General features: G+C 39.1%; 1 protein-coding gene across 1 annotated transcript; it reads right to left on the reverse strand.

Annotated features, from left to right (window-relative positions):
- Positions 1–103: 103 nt before the first annotated feature.
- Positions 104–10,049, reverse strand: slc44a1a (solute carrier family 44 member 1a). Its single transcript, XM_005741082.1, has 16 exons — positions 9,810–10,049; positions 9,468–9,554; positions 8,574–8,716; positions 6,790–6,926; positions 6,573–6,669; positions 6,186–6,355; positions 4,533–4,622; positions 4,285–4,427; positions 3,922–4,108; positions 2,543–2,711; positions 2,285–2,441; positions 2,090–2,173; positions 1,864–2,001; positions 1,451–1,687; positions 683–757; positions 104–550 (listed from the first exon to the last, which is right to left on the reverse strand). Exons 1-16 carry the CDS (start codon positions 9,831–9,833, stop codon positions 530–532), a joined length of 1,959 nt encoding a protein of 652 aa, XP_005741139.1. The 5' UTR covers positions 9,834–10,049; the 3' UTR covers positions 104–529.
- Positions 10,050–17,907: the final 7,858 nt, after the last annotated feature.

Consider the following 17,907-nt stretch of genomic DNA (forward strand, 5'->3'; position numbering starts at 1 on the left):
AGAGCTGATCAACATTTGATTTAGTCCTGTGGTTGTACAGATGTGGGCAACAAAAAAAAACAATAAATAAACAGATAAAATAGATAAATAAAACTCTGCTGTGTTATTTTGGTATAAAATTTAATAAGTCACAAACATCATGAACAGTTTATGCATTGTAACATAGTTAGCCACCAGTTTAAAAAGGTACACTCAAACATCCAAATGGTAGCTGTTTTTTTATCAAACACGTTAAACCATCATATTACTTAAAATTCCACAAGGGAAACCCACATATGTGAGGGAAAAAAGCCATCCTATTATTAATAACAAAAACATAAACCCAAATAAACATGTTACATTAGAGGCAAACTTTACATTCTCATACAATCTTTTTGAAAAATAAACATTAAGAAACATCTTCTGCAAAACTATGTAAAACTTCTGTACAAAGTCAGTTGTTATCTATCTGGTGGACGTCCCTGCAGTGTGACGCTGGCAACCTCTGAGTTAAAAATTGGAGATGTGGTTTTAGATGTTTGACACAGTATCAAGCTGAAGTACCACGTGCCTGCAAGAAAAGCAAACAAAAACACTCCACTTTTACATCATCTGGCATGCAAAACCCAAACCTACAGCAGTGGTTAGCTTATTTACTTATTGGATCTTTCGTTCCAGGATTGTAAACAAATTTTCAGCTCACCATGGGCTTCATCTCACGACCATCTCCATCATCTGGCTTTTTCCAACCCATTTTTTTACTGTTTTCAACAAATTCCTGAAAAGGGGAACAAAGAGTTATACAAAAATGATTTAACGCTTAGGTCAAAATAATCTTCTTGCAAGGTTAAAAAGCAAATGAGAAAACATTTGAGCAAACACTGCGACTCAAAGCCAAAAAGTTATACATTTAAAAGAAAATGTCTAAGAAATCAATATTAGTAATTAGAAGTTTTTAATCTTATTCACATATTCAAGTAAAACACTATAGTAATTTTTACAAAACGCCATGTAGGGTTAGAGGGATTAAGTGGCAGGAGAAATGTCTTTCCATGGAGTCCAGGAGTAGAAGGCCAGTTTTGTTTGGGGGGTTGTTAAGTGTTTTGGGTAAACAGTATCTGAACTGCCAATATCAATCAAAGAGACTTTTTTTCTTTTTTAGAAAAGTTATTTTGTGGATTGCATGTTCTCCCCATGCCTTGGTTCTCTCTGGACGCTCCGGCTTCCTCCCACAGTCCAAAGACAAACATGTTGGTTTAACTGGTGGGTCTAAATTGGTCGTAGGTGTGAATATAAGCATGATTGGCTACCTGTCTATTTTAGAGAGACAGAACAACTGCAAAGGTTTGCTATACACCTTAACCTCCTGCCTATTTTGACATGAGCACAGAATGTCTCCAGTCTTCTGTTACTTCATATTCTCAAATAAAATAAAAAAGGACCTCAGTTAAAGGACAATCCCTCATCTCACCATTAACGCCTTGTCCATGTAGTACTCTCGCCCAGGGCTGCCGTCATTATACTTTGTGTCCACAGCGAAGCACAGAAATAGGACATCGACCACATTTTCAAACACAGAAAGGAAGCAATGGGCCACCAGGAAGGCAAAGACACAGACGATGAGAAGAGGCAGCACCCACACCGTGTAGTCCCTCTGGTAGTTCAGAGCCAGAATGCCGGCAAAAGCTGTGCAGGAGACGATAAGAATCTGAGAATGAAGACACACAGCTGGTTAGAAAACACACCTCAACAAGTATTAAAGTGGGCCAAAAATGTACGTCTAGGCAACGTGGGGGCAGAGCAAACAAGTTATGAAAACACAGACATGTTGACATGTGTTGATAACGTCAGCTTTCAAACTTAGTTATTTGATACATTTGGTACCTTTCCCAAGAAGAGGACAAAGTCGCCGACAGTGTTAATGGCGGCTACTCTGAGTGCGTTCTCCACCAGGATAAGGAAAGCTTCACGAGCTGAGGTGCAAAAACTTGTGCTGTTGATGGCTGTGGCTGTGTAAGCGTTCTGAAATCATTTGACATTGAAATGCAGACGGTAAATACTTGGGATAATCTACACACAACATACAGTTCATTAAAATGTGAGTTCTTACTTGATTCAAGTATGCTAAACACTTCTCAAGGCACCACAGACAGCAGACACAGGCTTTTACCATGCAACGGGCACAGGCATTTTCCTATTAAAAAACAGACAAAAACAAAATGCAATCCATGTACAAAGATGAAAAGTTTTAGAATATGTATTATAATATAATTTAAGAGCTTTAAACATGACTTTTAAAGCTCACCTTTCCTTTGAGCTGACTGTGGATGTATGTCAGGATTAGACGAGGGATCTTAACAAGTGTGATGATGAAGGAGCCTTTGGCCAAAGTACCCAGGTGGTAGCGGATAGTACGTGCCATAGAGGAAATGATAGGAGTTGCTGGCATCTGGGACTTGTTCCTTAAGTTAAACAAATACAGAAGAACCTTACAATCATCTAATGCAGCATTAAGCATCTAGTGAGATTAAACCCAAAGTGCTGTCTGTTACTTCTTTTGTACCTTGTGAAATAGTAGGTGACCACAGCTCCAGCAATAGTCATCTGCTGGAAGGCAAGGATGAACTCACTGATCCAGATGAGACCCACGACGTGATACCACACCAGGAACTGGAGAGGCCCTTGCATGTCATACCCAACCACACCTGTAGAGTTGTTTTTTACTGGTGTTCCTATGAGGGGAAAACAAAAACAAAAACCCAGCATGACTTTCAGTTGCTTTAATATGAATGTTGCAGTTTTTTCATTCATTTTGCTGCCAGCCAATCACTGGAGTTTAATAAGATGCAGGTTTGATTCAATGATATGCATATGAAATGCTAGTAACTACAACAGAAATGAAAGCCACACAGTGATGTCATGCATGTAACAGCCTACTTTACTGTAAAAGACACAAAGCCACTGAGCAGCTGCAATTAAAACCACAGGAATTAGATTTTAGCATTAAGAATTTCATTTTGATTAAAGAGCTTGAGACTATTGGTGGATTATCCCCAACGGAAACATAGGCAATGATTTAGGTAATTGCCAAATAAAACAAATAAACAATTCAAGACTTCACCATTTTACCGCACAGCTACGTTCTTACTTGCTTGTCAAGTGTCACATCATTCTTTCCCTAAATTCCTTACTTCCAGAGATCTATTTTCTAGATTTTTTTTCTAGAAGATTTAAGAGTCCTAAATTATAAACTGTTTCCCTCTGATTTATTAAAAACACATTCCACTTAAAAGTTACAAGCAGTATTTAAAATACTTTGTAACCACTTTTAAAACATCATTCATAGAGATGTGTCTCATTTCTGCTGGACAGCTATGAACCCATGTGTACCAACTAATGCTCCTTTATTAATGTACACTTACTGAGGATCATTCACAAAACTTTTGTACTCCTAGTTTGACATTACTAGGAGTACAAAAGACTTTCAGATAAAGCCACTGGATTATTTTATTACTCCTTCACACTATGTTATTTGTCTTGTGTGTGTGTGTACTTTTAAATTGTGCAAACTGAAATCAACTGAATTGCTGCTCTTGTGCTGACCTTTCATTTAAATACTATTTAAAATCCGCTGTGAAAAAGAGAATGAGGAGAAGGAAGAAGTGGTTCTTTCTTTGTCCGTCCTCCCACATCACGAGACTTGCACAAGACTCCGAATGTGGGAGTGCAGTCATGCCACAAAACAAAGACAAAATGTCACAATGCGACAATTAATATTCCGCTTGCTTGAACTCATCTGACGCTAGAAAAAAAAAAACTGGTGCATTGCAATGTCAATACACAAACTGAAGCAAACAGCAACTCAAAGAATTCTCAATAATGACAAACAGACACATAAAAAAGAAACTAAAACTGTGGTCTCCGATAGGCCTTTCTTCTAACCTGTTGTCCCGAGGAAGAGAAGCACACCAATCCAGTAGATCCAGAAGAGTATGAGGCAAAGGAAAGTCCAGAAAGGCTGCAGGACCAGCAGGGGAAGATGGATGAACACCTTACCCGCCACATGGAACAGGGAGATGGTGAGAGCCACACGCTTCCTCATGAAGAACATCACCAGCAGGAGAACAACCTGAAGCGTTTCACAAGTTCAGTGGAGGTGTTCAGTTGGATGATAATTATGATTTTTTTCTCTCTAATACCAGCAGAAACATGTTACAATGTTACATGTATATATTTCATTCTTCTGAATCACTGCATTTCTTAAACTGTAAGTATATAGCAAAGCATCCACGTATGTGTACCTACCGTGAAAATAGTAGCACCAATGGCATAGAAAAGCAAAGCCTTAACATTATCCGATGCCACTTCTTTTCCAAACACTGATGTGGTGTTACTGTTGAGAGCCTTTCTGTGGTCTACGTAGAACCACCAAAGAACGCCCGTCCCACCTGTAAAAGATCATACCCACGTAAATGTTGCTTCTTTTTTTTTAAAGCAGATAAACTATAATGTTCTGTTGCTGTGACTCAGAGCGTCGGATTAAAAGATGTTACCTGTGGAGCCGATGATCACCAGAACTGTGAGAATCCACACCAGCAATTGGGAGATGTAACGAATGACGACCATCATGATCAAAGAGAGAACTGCATCAGAGAAATAACAGACGACGTCACATGAGTACAGAAAACAATGTTAACAAGAGAAATGCCTAAATATCTGCAGCCTAACTAATACAGAAATGCAGCATGTATAGTTTTATAATACAAAAAACTTTTTTTTTAGTTGTTTGGGATATTGCTGGTCACGGTTCAGACACATGGCATATCAAAAACATTTTTCCCTCCATGTTATAAACCATAAACCAAACATGAGAAAATTAGGTTGAACAAAAACAAACATTTTGTATTTTATCTCTTCTAAAAAAAAGACACGACATAATTTTAAAAAAAAAGCTATTTAACCTAACTAATGAAAAAAAACACAAACCAAACTGAAAGTTAAACCAAATGTAAAACAACTTAAACATAGCTACTGGCTATAGAGGAATAAGGAGCACTGTGATAGACAGCAGAGTCACGGTTATCAGGAGCATCACAGGCAAAAGTGAATAGTTCTCCAGGGTTCTTAAAGGATATTCAAAGCTGTTCCTTTGAATGTTGGCTGCTTTTTGCTCCCTTTTCTTTCTATACTATTTTATATCTGTCAGACTTTGTTATATGTGGCATTTTTCTTTGATTCCACTAAAGAAACAGGAACAAATTGCGTATTTCTGCAACAAGCTGATCGGTGCACCTGTGGCTCATGGGACAGACAGGGTCATCCACAAGTCAGGAGGTCAGTGGTTTTAAAGCTACAGTTAGAAAATTGGTTTTGTATGTGTAGACACAACACTGGAAAGCCCTTGAGTTAGGTGCTGTTTTTGCACTGGAATGATTTGTAGGTCAGTTTTAAGCAGCTCACCAAAAAGAAAATATTACTGAAAATGGTCAGGTACAAGAGCTGGAGTGAAAATGTGGGAAAAAGCAGCCAATGTCCAAAGAAAAGCTTTGAAAAAAAAAAAAACCTCCAGAAAGCCTGGAGAACCACTGCTCAAGATCACTTAAAAAAATACAAGGAGGTCTGGAAGCAAAATATAAAGAAATTAGGCTTAAGACTCAAATGTTAATCACAGCCTTAGCAATGTGGCTACATCCACTCTACATACTATTGCAAATCACTGTTTTTCCTTCTGTATCTGTTGTTTTTTTTAAATCTGTAAGTTTCAAATATTTGTCCAACTGTTACAAAACTATTTGAGGGCTATTTGTCAGGAATTATTATTATTATTATTATTATTATTATTATTATTGTAGAGAAAGTCGCTCTGAATCTGAATCACATGAAAAAGTCTGTCCTGTAGCACTGAAAACCAAAACCCCAGAACGAGGCAGATCAAATAACGGAGATGAAAGACGTCTGAAGCTGACATGAGATCAGCTCTGTCTCATGGGGATGAGTTAAAGCAGACCTTAAATTAAAGCTTGCGGGCAGAACTTGAGTGGATACGACGACTGTAACCGCTCAAACATTTCCTGTTTTTTCAGGACAAAAATAGCATCCTTTCCAATGGTTTCCTTCCTACTGAATCCTCGTGAGAAATTCGAGCTGTGCAAGAGGGGCAGCAGAAATCATAAAAGCAAATCTCATACTGCAAGCTGGAGTTATACCTAAAGCCAGAATGCAAAGTCCTATGATGATCTCTTTGCTGGCCATCACCCCAGAGATGACACGCTGCAACACAGTGTTGTCGCTGACAAATGTCATAAAAGCTTTGGCGAACTGAGTGTAGCAGCTGACATCCGTAGGAATACAACGCCGGAAAAGCAGGACAGATTTACTGCAAAGAGCAAAAAGACACAGAACACAGATTTTTATTCATTTCTAATGACTAGGTCTCCAAGAAATAAATGATAAATTGTGGAAAACCATTTTTCTGTTGGTCCTGGAATGTATTTAAGCTAATAAGAGTACAGGAGAATTAATGAATTAATTTAAAACTAATGAAAGAACTATATCTCTATATAGATAGATAGATAGATAGATAGATAGATAACCTTGGTGGAACAGGCAGCTTTGGACACTTGGTTGATTTTTCTGATGAATAGCTTGTGTATCTTGTAGGAGTAAGATCATAGGAGCAGAGATTCGAGCCTAACAGAAAGAAAAAAATATATCACATGTTCAACTTGGCAAAATGCTTCAACATACAATTATAAGGATGTTGGTGAGCAATCTTTTCTGTAAAATACTTGCACTTCTGAATTTTCTCACCATTATTCAACGCAAACTGCTTTATATCAGAGTATGTCGTCAGCTCAGTAGATGGACACTTGGAAACACACAAAGCAATGGACTTGATCTTCCTGTTTATTAAGTCAATGTTGCAAGGATCGAGAAAGAAAACAAACCTAAAAAAGGAAGAACAATTTGATTTATTGCCCATCTGATACCAAATACTTCCTGCCCTTTACTTCAAAACGACAAAAAAATATCACCCTATCTGTTAAGATGAGGACAGAAATATTAGCCCCACTATGAAAGTTTCCTTTTTAAAACATGTAGGACTTCAGTTCATTCCACTAATTTGGAATGGGATTAAAGTCAGAGCTTTGTACAGCTAGTCCATAACTTTCACTTTCGTCTGGAGGTAGTTCTTCATCAGGAGAAACGTACGTTTTGGGTTGTTGTTGTGCTGAAAGCATTCCACAGCATTTGGGTTTAATGCCTCTTTCTCCTTTCTCCAAACATAAGGAGAGTTTTTATAACCAAAGAGCTCTAGTTTCATCTCATCTGACCAAAGGACCCACTTCTAGTATGCATAATCTTTCACTGGGTTGTCTTTAATGTGCTTCAATCTGGCTTAAAGGCGTCTCTTCTGCAGACATTTTTCTTGGTCTGCAGCCTTGCAGGCCAGAGTTCTGGAGATTGTCTTCTTTGAGGCTACGATTCCCAGCTTGGCCAAGTCATTCAGTGTCTTGGCAGTTGTTCTGGGGTCTTTAGACACAGCTCTCAATGGTTTTCTTTCCAGAGTCTTTGAAAGCTTTTGTTTTCTTACCTTTGCCAGGTTTCTTCAGTACTGTGTGGCTCTCTCTCAATTTCTTGATGATCCTTTTCACTCCAGTTCTTTACACTTGGAAAAACTGTGATAACTTTGTATATCCATCTCCTGCTCCTTTAGTATCAATTCTTCTTCTACAGTCTAAATTGATTTTATTTGTTTTTAGCATATTTTCTCAAGTGCCAGCTCAAATCCTTGGTTAGGTTGTGTACTGTGCATAAATCATGATTTTCTCTTAGAACTTGATTTTACAAATTTGCGCTTTATAAAGTTAAAGCACATCATTGCACAGCAATAGTTTGTGCTATACGTCAATAAATAGATGAAGGACTAAATATTGACCGTGGTCATTTTGGTTTTTTTCCTGGCACAACTCTGTTATTTTGTGCAAATACAGATCATTAATGCATTCTAAATAAAACTAGTATGTTTAGAAATGCTATGATGAAAATCCCTTGGTCTGTTTAAAAAACAGCGACTTGGAAAATCTTGAGGCAGGCTAGTAATTTTGTCCTCATCTGTATATCATGTTTGGTTATTACTATGCCAGTTGGGAGTTCTCTGTCTGGTGAGAAAATGAAAGATGGTGACATTTGCTACTCTGTCAGACAGATCCTTCTTTGTAGCAGAAACGCCTTTTATTCAAAGCCTCCATGGGCAATCAGCCCATCAATAAAGCATGACCCATTGTTTCAGTAAAATGTGGCCCACAGGCTGCATGCTGATGGAAAACTACACCCCAAAACGCGAAACATAATCAAAGACTTCAAAGACAAATCGTGATTTTAAAAAAATCTCATTAACTAAGACTTTCTTTGGGCAAATTATACAGAAAGAAGGTATGCTAATAAACTACACTATTCATCAAGGAATGCAAAGAGCTTAAGAATTAGACTGTTGCAACAAAGGGTCTGCATAGCTGAAAATGATGAGTACAGTGTAAAAACACTCTAAACCTATGCCGCATGCAAAGTCATATGTAACCAATCAGACTCACTTGTTTTCCGTCATGTCCCGGCCACTAAGAGGAACTCCCTCAATTTTGGTGTTATTCTTACCACAGGTATTGCCATAGCTGTCATATCCGAAAACAAGTCTGGCGGCACCTCCGGTGGCAATAGGATAGCCACAAATACATGCCTGCAGGTGACACGGATCAAAGATGATATCATCATAAGATTAGTATAGAATTTATTAATGGTACGCCCACATTAAATAAAACTAATCTAATCTGTAATAAATGCTAATGATGGCAAAACTTTATGTTTTTTATTGAAGAATGCTGATTCAACTTTTTGAAAATGTTCTAAATTTACAACAGAGTTTTTTACATATTCAGATCTGACCAACATAGCCACAAAATTTATACCAGTGAGTGTTTATTAAATGTTAAAAATCCCTCTTACGGCACAGTTCAACAACACCACAAACCTCAACCTCAAAAGCCATCATCGTATCACTGAATCTGAAACTGAAACTGTTTTTGCCAAACTGGATGTACAGCAATGCTGTTACTGCAAAGGTTAGCAGCTATTTGATGAAAGGCAGCAACTTCACTGCTGTCTAACTCACTAACTGGCCAGCACAACAAAGAAGGGACATGAGTTAATGCAGAAGACCTGCAATGAACCCTGCACTCATTAAGTTTCTTACTGATGTTGCTTTTAGAGGAGTTGCTGCTGACCTGTTAAGTATTGGAGAAGTACAATTACACAGCTACACAGCAGGCTCCGTAAAGGACCGCGAAGTGTGATCAACACCTCATAAAATAGTTTTAGAGTTAAAAAAAACAATGAGATATCACAACTTTCTCAAAGGTAGCATTGGCGTGTGGCTAAAATATCAGCAGAATCAGCCACACGCCTATGCTCTCATTCACCTAAAGACTTACCATGCCAATGCAAAAGAGTGTAAATATGATGAGCCATGGGATATCCGTGCAGCTGTGCTCCTCCAGCGGTTTCCATTCACGTTTACTCTGCCAAGGCATAAATAACAGTTATCCTTAAACTCCGTTTCTGTGGAGAGCGCCCAGAAGTACCTGCCTCACTGCCCTCCCAAAAATCTGCAAACTAGCGACTTCGTTGGTACCAGACGAAGTAACAAAAACAAAGAGCTGCTTCTGCTGCTCAAAGAGTGACGTTAACGCTGCGCACGAGCTTTAAACGAGCTTTGCTGTTCGGCTTTTCAAACTAAAAGCGGCCATAGCGCCCTTAGGTTTAGCTTAACTTACCTCTGTGCTCCCGCAACACCCCATCGTCGAACTACGAGTACACAACTTCAACAGAGAAAACTTTGAAGTGCCTAAACTTTATTAAATTTCTTAACTCCTTCGGCTCATCTTCAGTTCTCTTTAGACACTAATTCACTCTCTAACCACCTCAATGAAGCAAATTCACGAATTTGTTTGCACGATTTTCCTTCCTTTGGCTAACACCCACTTACGCCCTTCCACTTACAGGTAAACACGGAAGAAGACAACTTTTTGTATGCGACGTTTAGGGGCTACTGTAAATACTCCAAATACTGAGCTAGCAATGCAGCAACAATGAAAGGTGTCCTTGACGCTTTTGAGCTTTTGCACGACATTTTTGTAGACGAGTCACTACACTTGAACTTGTCCAAGCCTAAATTTTCAATTTCTATTCTTTTTTTTGCCCCGTTGACCAAACATTCACAGCCATGAAATATGAATCACCACCAAGCACACTTTCCTGAAAGACCACTGACTACTTATCCAGGAACACTTTAAGCTGGGAACCCCCGGACCTTATAAAATATTAGCCTCAACACATTGATCTAGTAAAACTAACGAATGCTAAATAGGTATTTTATTAACAAAAAATCCTTAAAAATATCTATATTTGTCGCATTGTGCCTGAACGCAGCACATCGGCTTGCACGCCAGCGGCTTGTGTGGAATTTGGCGCCGTTTGCTGGAGTAAAGACGTAACTACTGTTTGTGGTCGTGATTAATAGTGGATGAAAGTAGCTTAATAGCAGCAAATAACGCGTGCTTCCTAGTGGTACAAAAATATATCTTTGAAATGAGTGCTGAGGCTTAATGAAGAATAAAATTAAGCTTACGCGGGTGTGTTTCCGGTCTGGTAAGTGTGCCACCTCTGTGGTTGGTATTTAGCCTCCAAAGGTAGTTAATGTTCAGGTGATAAAAATGAGTGATTTACTGATAAAGCTGTTCTCTGACTGTACAAAAATGAGTGAGCTTGTATAGCACTTGAAACGTTTACTTATCCCACTGCACGTCGTGAGCGCACAGTTTCACTCTGACGGGGAAGGGAGGGAGTGTCTGTACAGCTGGCGAATGGACTTCACAATCTCGCTCGGCTCGGTAAATTAGCTCACTTTTGTGATCTGAATCAAGTAGCATGTGTATGTAACATATTAAGGAAATGCAAAGGTCATCCCATTAAGACCATCAACTTGTATTTACCTGATTAATTACAGGCAAACACCTGCAGTTCTTCTGTTTGAGTACTCCAGCGCTTGAATTTTGGCCTCAGCTTAAATGTGAGGATAAGGTGTTTGTAGACCTTCTAGCTCATGACTACTCAGATTGAATCACTGTACACTGTACTGGGTTAGCCAAACCCTTACCCTAACCCTTGGACTAAATTAGCATCCCAGAGGCACGCTAATGTAGTCCAAGTAAGGGCAAAGTGTAGTTCAGTAGAGTCTGAGGTGTTTTGTTTCACTACTTTCGTAGTCCTGAAAATCTGCCCCTTTGTAAGTCATATTGTTTTCTTTGAACTTTTTTGCATATTGTAAGCTGATAACCAAACAGCTTACAATATGCCCAAGTTCACAATAACATAGTTTAATGTATTACCCAAAAGGTTTCCTGTCTTAATGTGAAGGTTTGAAGACACCACTTCCAAGTGGACTGAACGCACACAATATCATGATGAAGAAATGCTTTGCTTCTGATTTTGCAATAAACACACTGGGTGGGAGACTGTAAGGAAAAGTAACTGTGAGTAGGAGCAGTCTTTCTTAAATGACAAATTCAACATTCCTGCAAAGTAAAATTTCACATATTTTAGTAACTCTGAAGTCCATAAACACAGGGGCAAATCTTCATTCTCAGTAAAAATCAGCATATAATAAAAGCAAGCTAATTCAGATCCTGCAGAACACCCGAATAGCAGTTTCAAGTGTATGTAAGAGCACCAGTGCAGATGCAGGGAGGTTTCGCTTGGAACTGAAACACAAACGAACACGGAGCGGAAACATAGCTGCTCAGAGGTCTCGCTCATCATATGATGAAACGACTCCTGGCTCCTCATTTTCTGACTCTTGGTCTGAAGTATTTCCTGCTGATGCTGCTGTGGCAACAGTGTCCAAGGACAACACGTTTTTTCTGGTTCTCAGCTGGATGAATTAATGCCAGTGCTGCATATGTTCAGCAGAATTCTGGGTGGGAGGGTGTAGTACCTCACTAACTTGGACTGCACGGGGTCTGGTCCAGCATGCAGAGTAATTCCTCATGCACAACAAGACTTCAGGATAAATATTCAGTTTCTCACTATGCAGACACTGTCCAGTTTGGGATTGTGTAAGGAATCCTGCAAGGTTGGTGCATTTTACTAAGCGTTGATAAATTGCTTACATTTCAAAATGTCTTCCAAGACGAGTAAAGTAATTCTATCACTTGTCTGTATCTTGTTTAAATAAATATGATTCAAGAACAGACAGATTTAGTTTTATTTTATAAATCTGGTAAACTTTAGCAAGTCCTCATGACCGTGTGTTTGCAGAACCGTATAAGCTTGTGTATATGTAAGAATTCATCTTTCTTTGTGCTACTTTAAGGCTACAGAGGTGTTACAATATGCTGAGGTGCAGACGCTTATACGCTTCTGAGGCATGTGTTTGAGCCAGAGTGTACAGATCAAATCCAGCTGTCATCACCACCTTACCAGGCTGTGATCCATAAAGTTGAGATCCAAAATTTTGGGGGCCAGTGACTTTTTTAAGGGGAGAGAAATTTACAAGACCTCTCCGCTGCCTCATAATACTAACACCAATTTGACAGGTAATCTGGCTGAAAGTTCCGACTTCAAAACAGAGCTGTGTAGCGCGGGGCCTGATCCATTCCTCCCTGACAGGGGGGAACCTAACTGTATCGTCTCACTGAAAGAACGTCTTGGGTTTGGGTTCACTACCTTTCTGTGGGGATTTTGCATGTTTACCCCATGCTTGTATGGCTTCTCTCGTTAGTTGTTTTGGGATCCTTTTACAGTATTAATTGTCAATTCTAAATTGTACTTAGGTATGATTGTGAGCACGAATGGTTGTCGACCTGTCCAGCGTATACCCTGCTTTGTGCCTTGTGTTAGGTGGAATGAATGGCGCCCTAGTGATGGACAAGTGCAAGAAAATCGATGAATAGATGCTATGCAGACCCACTAGCTGTGGTTCAGGAACCTCTGGGTAATTTTAGAACCACTGGAATAGTCTGCCTTTACTTAAAAAGTTGTATCCCAGAAAGTTGGTTCTTTTCATCTGGACATTGTTTTTTCAGTGGGAGAAACATTTTGTCAGTCATTCACTTCTACAGCCTCTTCTTCAGTCTTCTTTAGTGACTGAAGAGCTCACTTGGATGAGTGATGAAACGTTTCTCCCACTGAAAACGCAGAGCACAAGTGAACAGAATCAACTTTCTGTGATACTGTATCTTTACCTGGGCCATCAAGCATCAAGATAAAAAGTTGTATCTTATTTTTTGTCCTTCCTTAGATGAAAAAGTTACTGCCTAAACAGGATGTTTGAAATTCACATTCCTAACTGTAAACAACATCAGCTTTAGTAGAGAAAGGCTGTTTTTTAGAAGGAGTGTCAAGTAACTCCCATACGGTCACAATCAGAAGTAACAGTTTCATAAAGGTCTCTGTGAAGATTACAATTCCTTCTTTAAGTCCTTTATTTGGATAGTTTAGGACTTCCCCTCATAAAATAAAAAAACTGAAATGGCTTTCTTGGCTGCTGTTTTTGTTTACAGTATGCCTGCTTCTCCAGAATGAGGTCACCAATAAAAGTTTGCTGTTTTTTTAGGAGGGGACTTTCTGGGAAATGGAAGATGCCAGTTTGTGATGCTGTCACTATCTTGTTTTGAATAAGTTGTTTGCATTTGTAGTCATTTGTAGTCAGGGAGCAGCTGAAAGTGGCTTTATATATCATATAAAGACTGCGAGTTGTGAAAGTAAAGAAAAAAAGAAATTCAGCATTCGCTGTGGTTACATGTACTCTGAAGCTAGATAGAGCATTTATTGTTTCTGCCAATGTAAGGTTTATAGAATAATTGTAAACAATTATAATTAGGAACTTAAATATAACTGTAGCTTTTTAAGAATACAATCACCCATAGCAAACATAGCAATACATGCAAGACTCAAATCCCCCTTCCAGGTAGTCCTATTTGGCCAGATGTGCCATAACTCCAGTATTTATATATTATTATATATTTAATATTTTGAAAATATGTGTTGTTTAAAAGAATTGGGGCTAAATAAATATTCCACTATGGTACAGTAGCACACATTGCAGGTTCCTGCTTTTGAATGATGCAGTGAATGACAGTCAGAGTCAAATTTATTTATTTATGTATTTACACAGGAGTGTGTGTCTGCTCTCCATCAGCCTGGTTTTGCACAGTGAGACAAAGCCAACACACCATAACCAGCATGTCTGAATGAGTGAGTGACTGAGTGAGTGACTGAGTGAGTGACTGAGTGAGTGACTGAGTGAGTGACTGAGTGAGTGACTGTGCAATTCACTTCAATTCAGCTCAGAAAAATTCTGATAAATTCAACTGAATTTTATTTATATAGCAGCAAATCACAACAACAGTCATCAAGATGCTTTATATCATAAGGTAAAGGTCCTACAATACCATCCATCCATCCATTTTCTTCTGGTTATCCAGTGCCAGGTTTGGGGCAGCAGCCTAAGCAGAGAAGCGCAGACCTCCCTTTCCCAAGCCACCTCCTTCAGCCTTCTTAATGAGACTTCTGAAATGGCAATACAATGCTGGCTGTCCAAGCTCTTTAACCATGCAAGAGACCAAAAAAAGAAAGACCGGATGGTCCACTGTGAACACTGGTGGGACTTTTATGAGTGTGTGAGGATTTTGTTTCCACTGTTGTCATACAAATATAAAGCCCATCATTTGATTTGAAAAACAAATGTAGTCTATTACAGTTGCATACATCCACACCGTATATAACTGCCATCATGCACAGTTATAATGTCCTTCAGTTGCATCATTTACACACACAGACACAGAGCCCCTTCCCTAGGAAGATTAGATTATTTTAGCCTATTATGGTCTGTATTCTTAATAACTTGTACTTCCTGTTCCCACGGTTGGAGTCACACTATGACCCGTGATCAGTGGGCCCCTGGGTTTCTCCCACAACATTGTCTTTGAGGTTAGACCCACATAAACAAAGCAAGTCAAAATCAACAAATGAACAAAAGCAGTTTTTAAAATCAAAACATCAAGGCAAACCTCTTAAGTTGCATCATATTCATTGAGATATTTCATTCAAGAATACTGTGACTGCTCAAGTTCCCACCCAGCCCTCAAACACGGTTATTTAGACTAGCATGACTGTAGACAAAAAGAGTTGTTAACCACAGGGCATAGCAAGTGACAGGAAAGATTTGCAAAGAGCTCGGTGTGGTTTGCAGATGTTATATTTAGATCATCTGATGAGAAACTTTGTTTTGTTGTATTTTTAGTGTTAATAAACCTAAGATCAATTTTCACAACTTCTCATAACTACCAGGCAAGTATAGTGTTTTTAAAAAAAAAAGTTATTTAAAGAAACCCTAAAAAAGAGCAACAAGATCTACTCAAAGCCGTCTTTGTATATGAAAGCACTGAAAATGACTCAGTTATGGGAGGGACAGTATTTTTCTTCTCTGCAAACGTCACCTAGATTTTCCTACATGGGCAAACACTATGTTCTTCAATGCACATGATTTAGACTGACTTATTTTTCCAATAATAAACTATATCAGTGAGGAATGTGGGGTTGTTTCCTCTGGGCCCTCGCTGCTCCACTTAAGAATCTGACGGGTTGAACAGTGGGGGATTATAGGGTGAATCATGAATGGTCCTTTCTTATCCATGTATGTGACTGATCCAGACTTGTGACCCGCACTATTGCATGCCTATAAAAATGGTCATGCTCATCCTTTCTTGTGTGGGACTTTGAGTTTGACTTGCAACAGTGACTCCTAAGGCAAATACATGTTCCCATAAAAAAACACGACTTATGGCATGACTTAATGGATGGCAGATCTGTTGGTAAAGCCAGACTGAAATATTGCAGAATCCTTTGGATAAATCCGCTGTGCCCATATAAATGAAGAAAGTCCAATTAAAAAACCCTGAAATATCTCATATCCTTTTTGTGCTTCCTGCTAAAGATCAGTTAAAAACAAATGATCTGTCCTGGTATTGTCATAGATTTGTGTCATAATATTGTCTCTATTTATGTAGTTGAATGCTAAACTGGCTTTGTGATTTATGACCAAATATCTACACAATGATACAAAAAAGAATCATCCAATTTCAGAGTGCTTAGAGGGAGACCTAAAAAGAAACAAAAATGTCTGCAGCAGATGAACAGCATCTAAAAGTCACTGGAAAAACTCCAGCAAAGACCAGACATGGGACATGAGAGATACATCTGGCCCTTCAGCTGATTCATCTACTGTTTGCCAAAACTTCATCAGAAATGGTCTCAGTGGAAGGTTGGATGTCAGGAAGCCATTCTTAAGGAAGACAAACAGGGAGAAAAGACTGGGGTATGCTAAACCACATAAGAACTGGACTGAAAATCAGTGGGTCTTATCGAGTGATTAATCAATTTTTGTTTTTTCAAATTCTCGTCAATATATATGTAGCTGGTCAGGAGAGACTGTCAGGAGAGACTGTCAGCTGTGGGTGCCTGGGTGTAAAACAGTGGAGGCTCTGTCATGTACTGGGGCTGTATTTCAGCAAATGAAGCTACAGTTCTTGATGGAATTGTGAATACAGTAAAGCACTGTCAGATTTTGATCCACCTGCAATATTATCTAGAAAGCTTCTGATTGGCAATGGCTTCATTTGTTCAGCACAATAATGATCCCAAACACACTGCCAATGCAGTAAAAGCATATCTGGATAGAAGGACATTATCAGGCCTGACTAGAGCCCAAAATTTATTGAAGAAGTACAGGGTTAATCTTGATAGGGAAGAGAACAAACAGCAGCCAAAAGCCAATGAAGAGCTTTGAATGTCTTTCACAGAAGCCTGTAGAATTACTCCTGAAGACTTCTCAAAGAAATTAGAAGAAAGCCTGCCTAAAAAAACTGTGTTTGAAGAATAAAGGTCGCCATACCAAATATTGGCTTTCAAGCGTGTTAGAAATGTAGAAAACACAGTTTTTATATACTGTATTTTCATGTATGTTTTGCAAAGTACATCATTTAAATCTGCCTACTTGAATTTTGTGTTCAGTGTTAAATATTAATTGGTGGCATGCTGGCAAGCTTTGTCTACATGAATGGAGAACATTCCTAACAGTTTCCTAGCTGAAGGTCAGCATACATATTGTTACGTCATGGTTGGTATGTTCACATTCTTGTATTTAGTCCCTCCCTGAACTTCCACAGTAGTTGTAGATCTGTACTCACATCAAAGCTACATTTTGCTTTAACCTCCCACATTTAGTGCTTCGCTGCTCTTCCAGTTCACACACAACTGCACACACAGAAACATTGCTGATGGGCACCTTCTCTTGCACATGTTGTTGCCTAAATATGTGTTTTCACAGTATCACTGGTGTATCAGATTGTGACGTACACCAGTTGCCCTGAGGACGGGCAAGATGGTGTGATTGGCAGGGGAAGGCATAGCCTTTTAAATTATAGAGCAGCATTGGACGTCCGCAGGAGATAATGAGTGGATAGCCTGAGTCATGCTCTGTGTCGGGCTCCGCACTTCAAACACCAACCGTATCCACATGGAAGCTTCTGTAACCGAAAAAAAATCTGCATTTCATTACATGGCACTTGGTGTAAGAGTGCAGAGTGCATCATGTGACATGCAACAGCAGAGTCTTGTTGTACTTGGATGGCTTGCCCTTGAGTTCGACCATCTGTGTCCCCGGAGAGGCAACATTTATGGTAGTGCACAGTTTCCCAGTGCAGCCCCTAAGAAAAGACTCATCCAAAGCTTCAACTCACATCTGGATGACCCAGAGGTTAGAGGCTGGGGTTAGAGAGATAGTTGGAGGGGGCTTCATTCCAGTTTTCTCTT

The sequence above is a fragment of the Pundamilia nyererei genome, unplaced genomic scaffold (assembly GCF_000239375.1).
Source record: "Pundamilia nyererei isolate P.nyererei 1_Seehausen unplaced genomic scaffold, PunNye1.0 scaffold00107, whole genome shotgun sequence".
Classification (NCBI taxonomy): Eukaryota; Metazoa; Chordata; class Actinopteri; order Cichliformes; family Cichlidae; genus Pundamilia; species Pundamilia nyererei.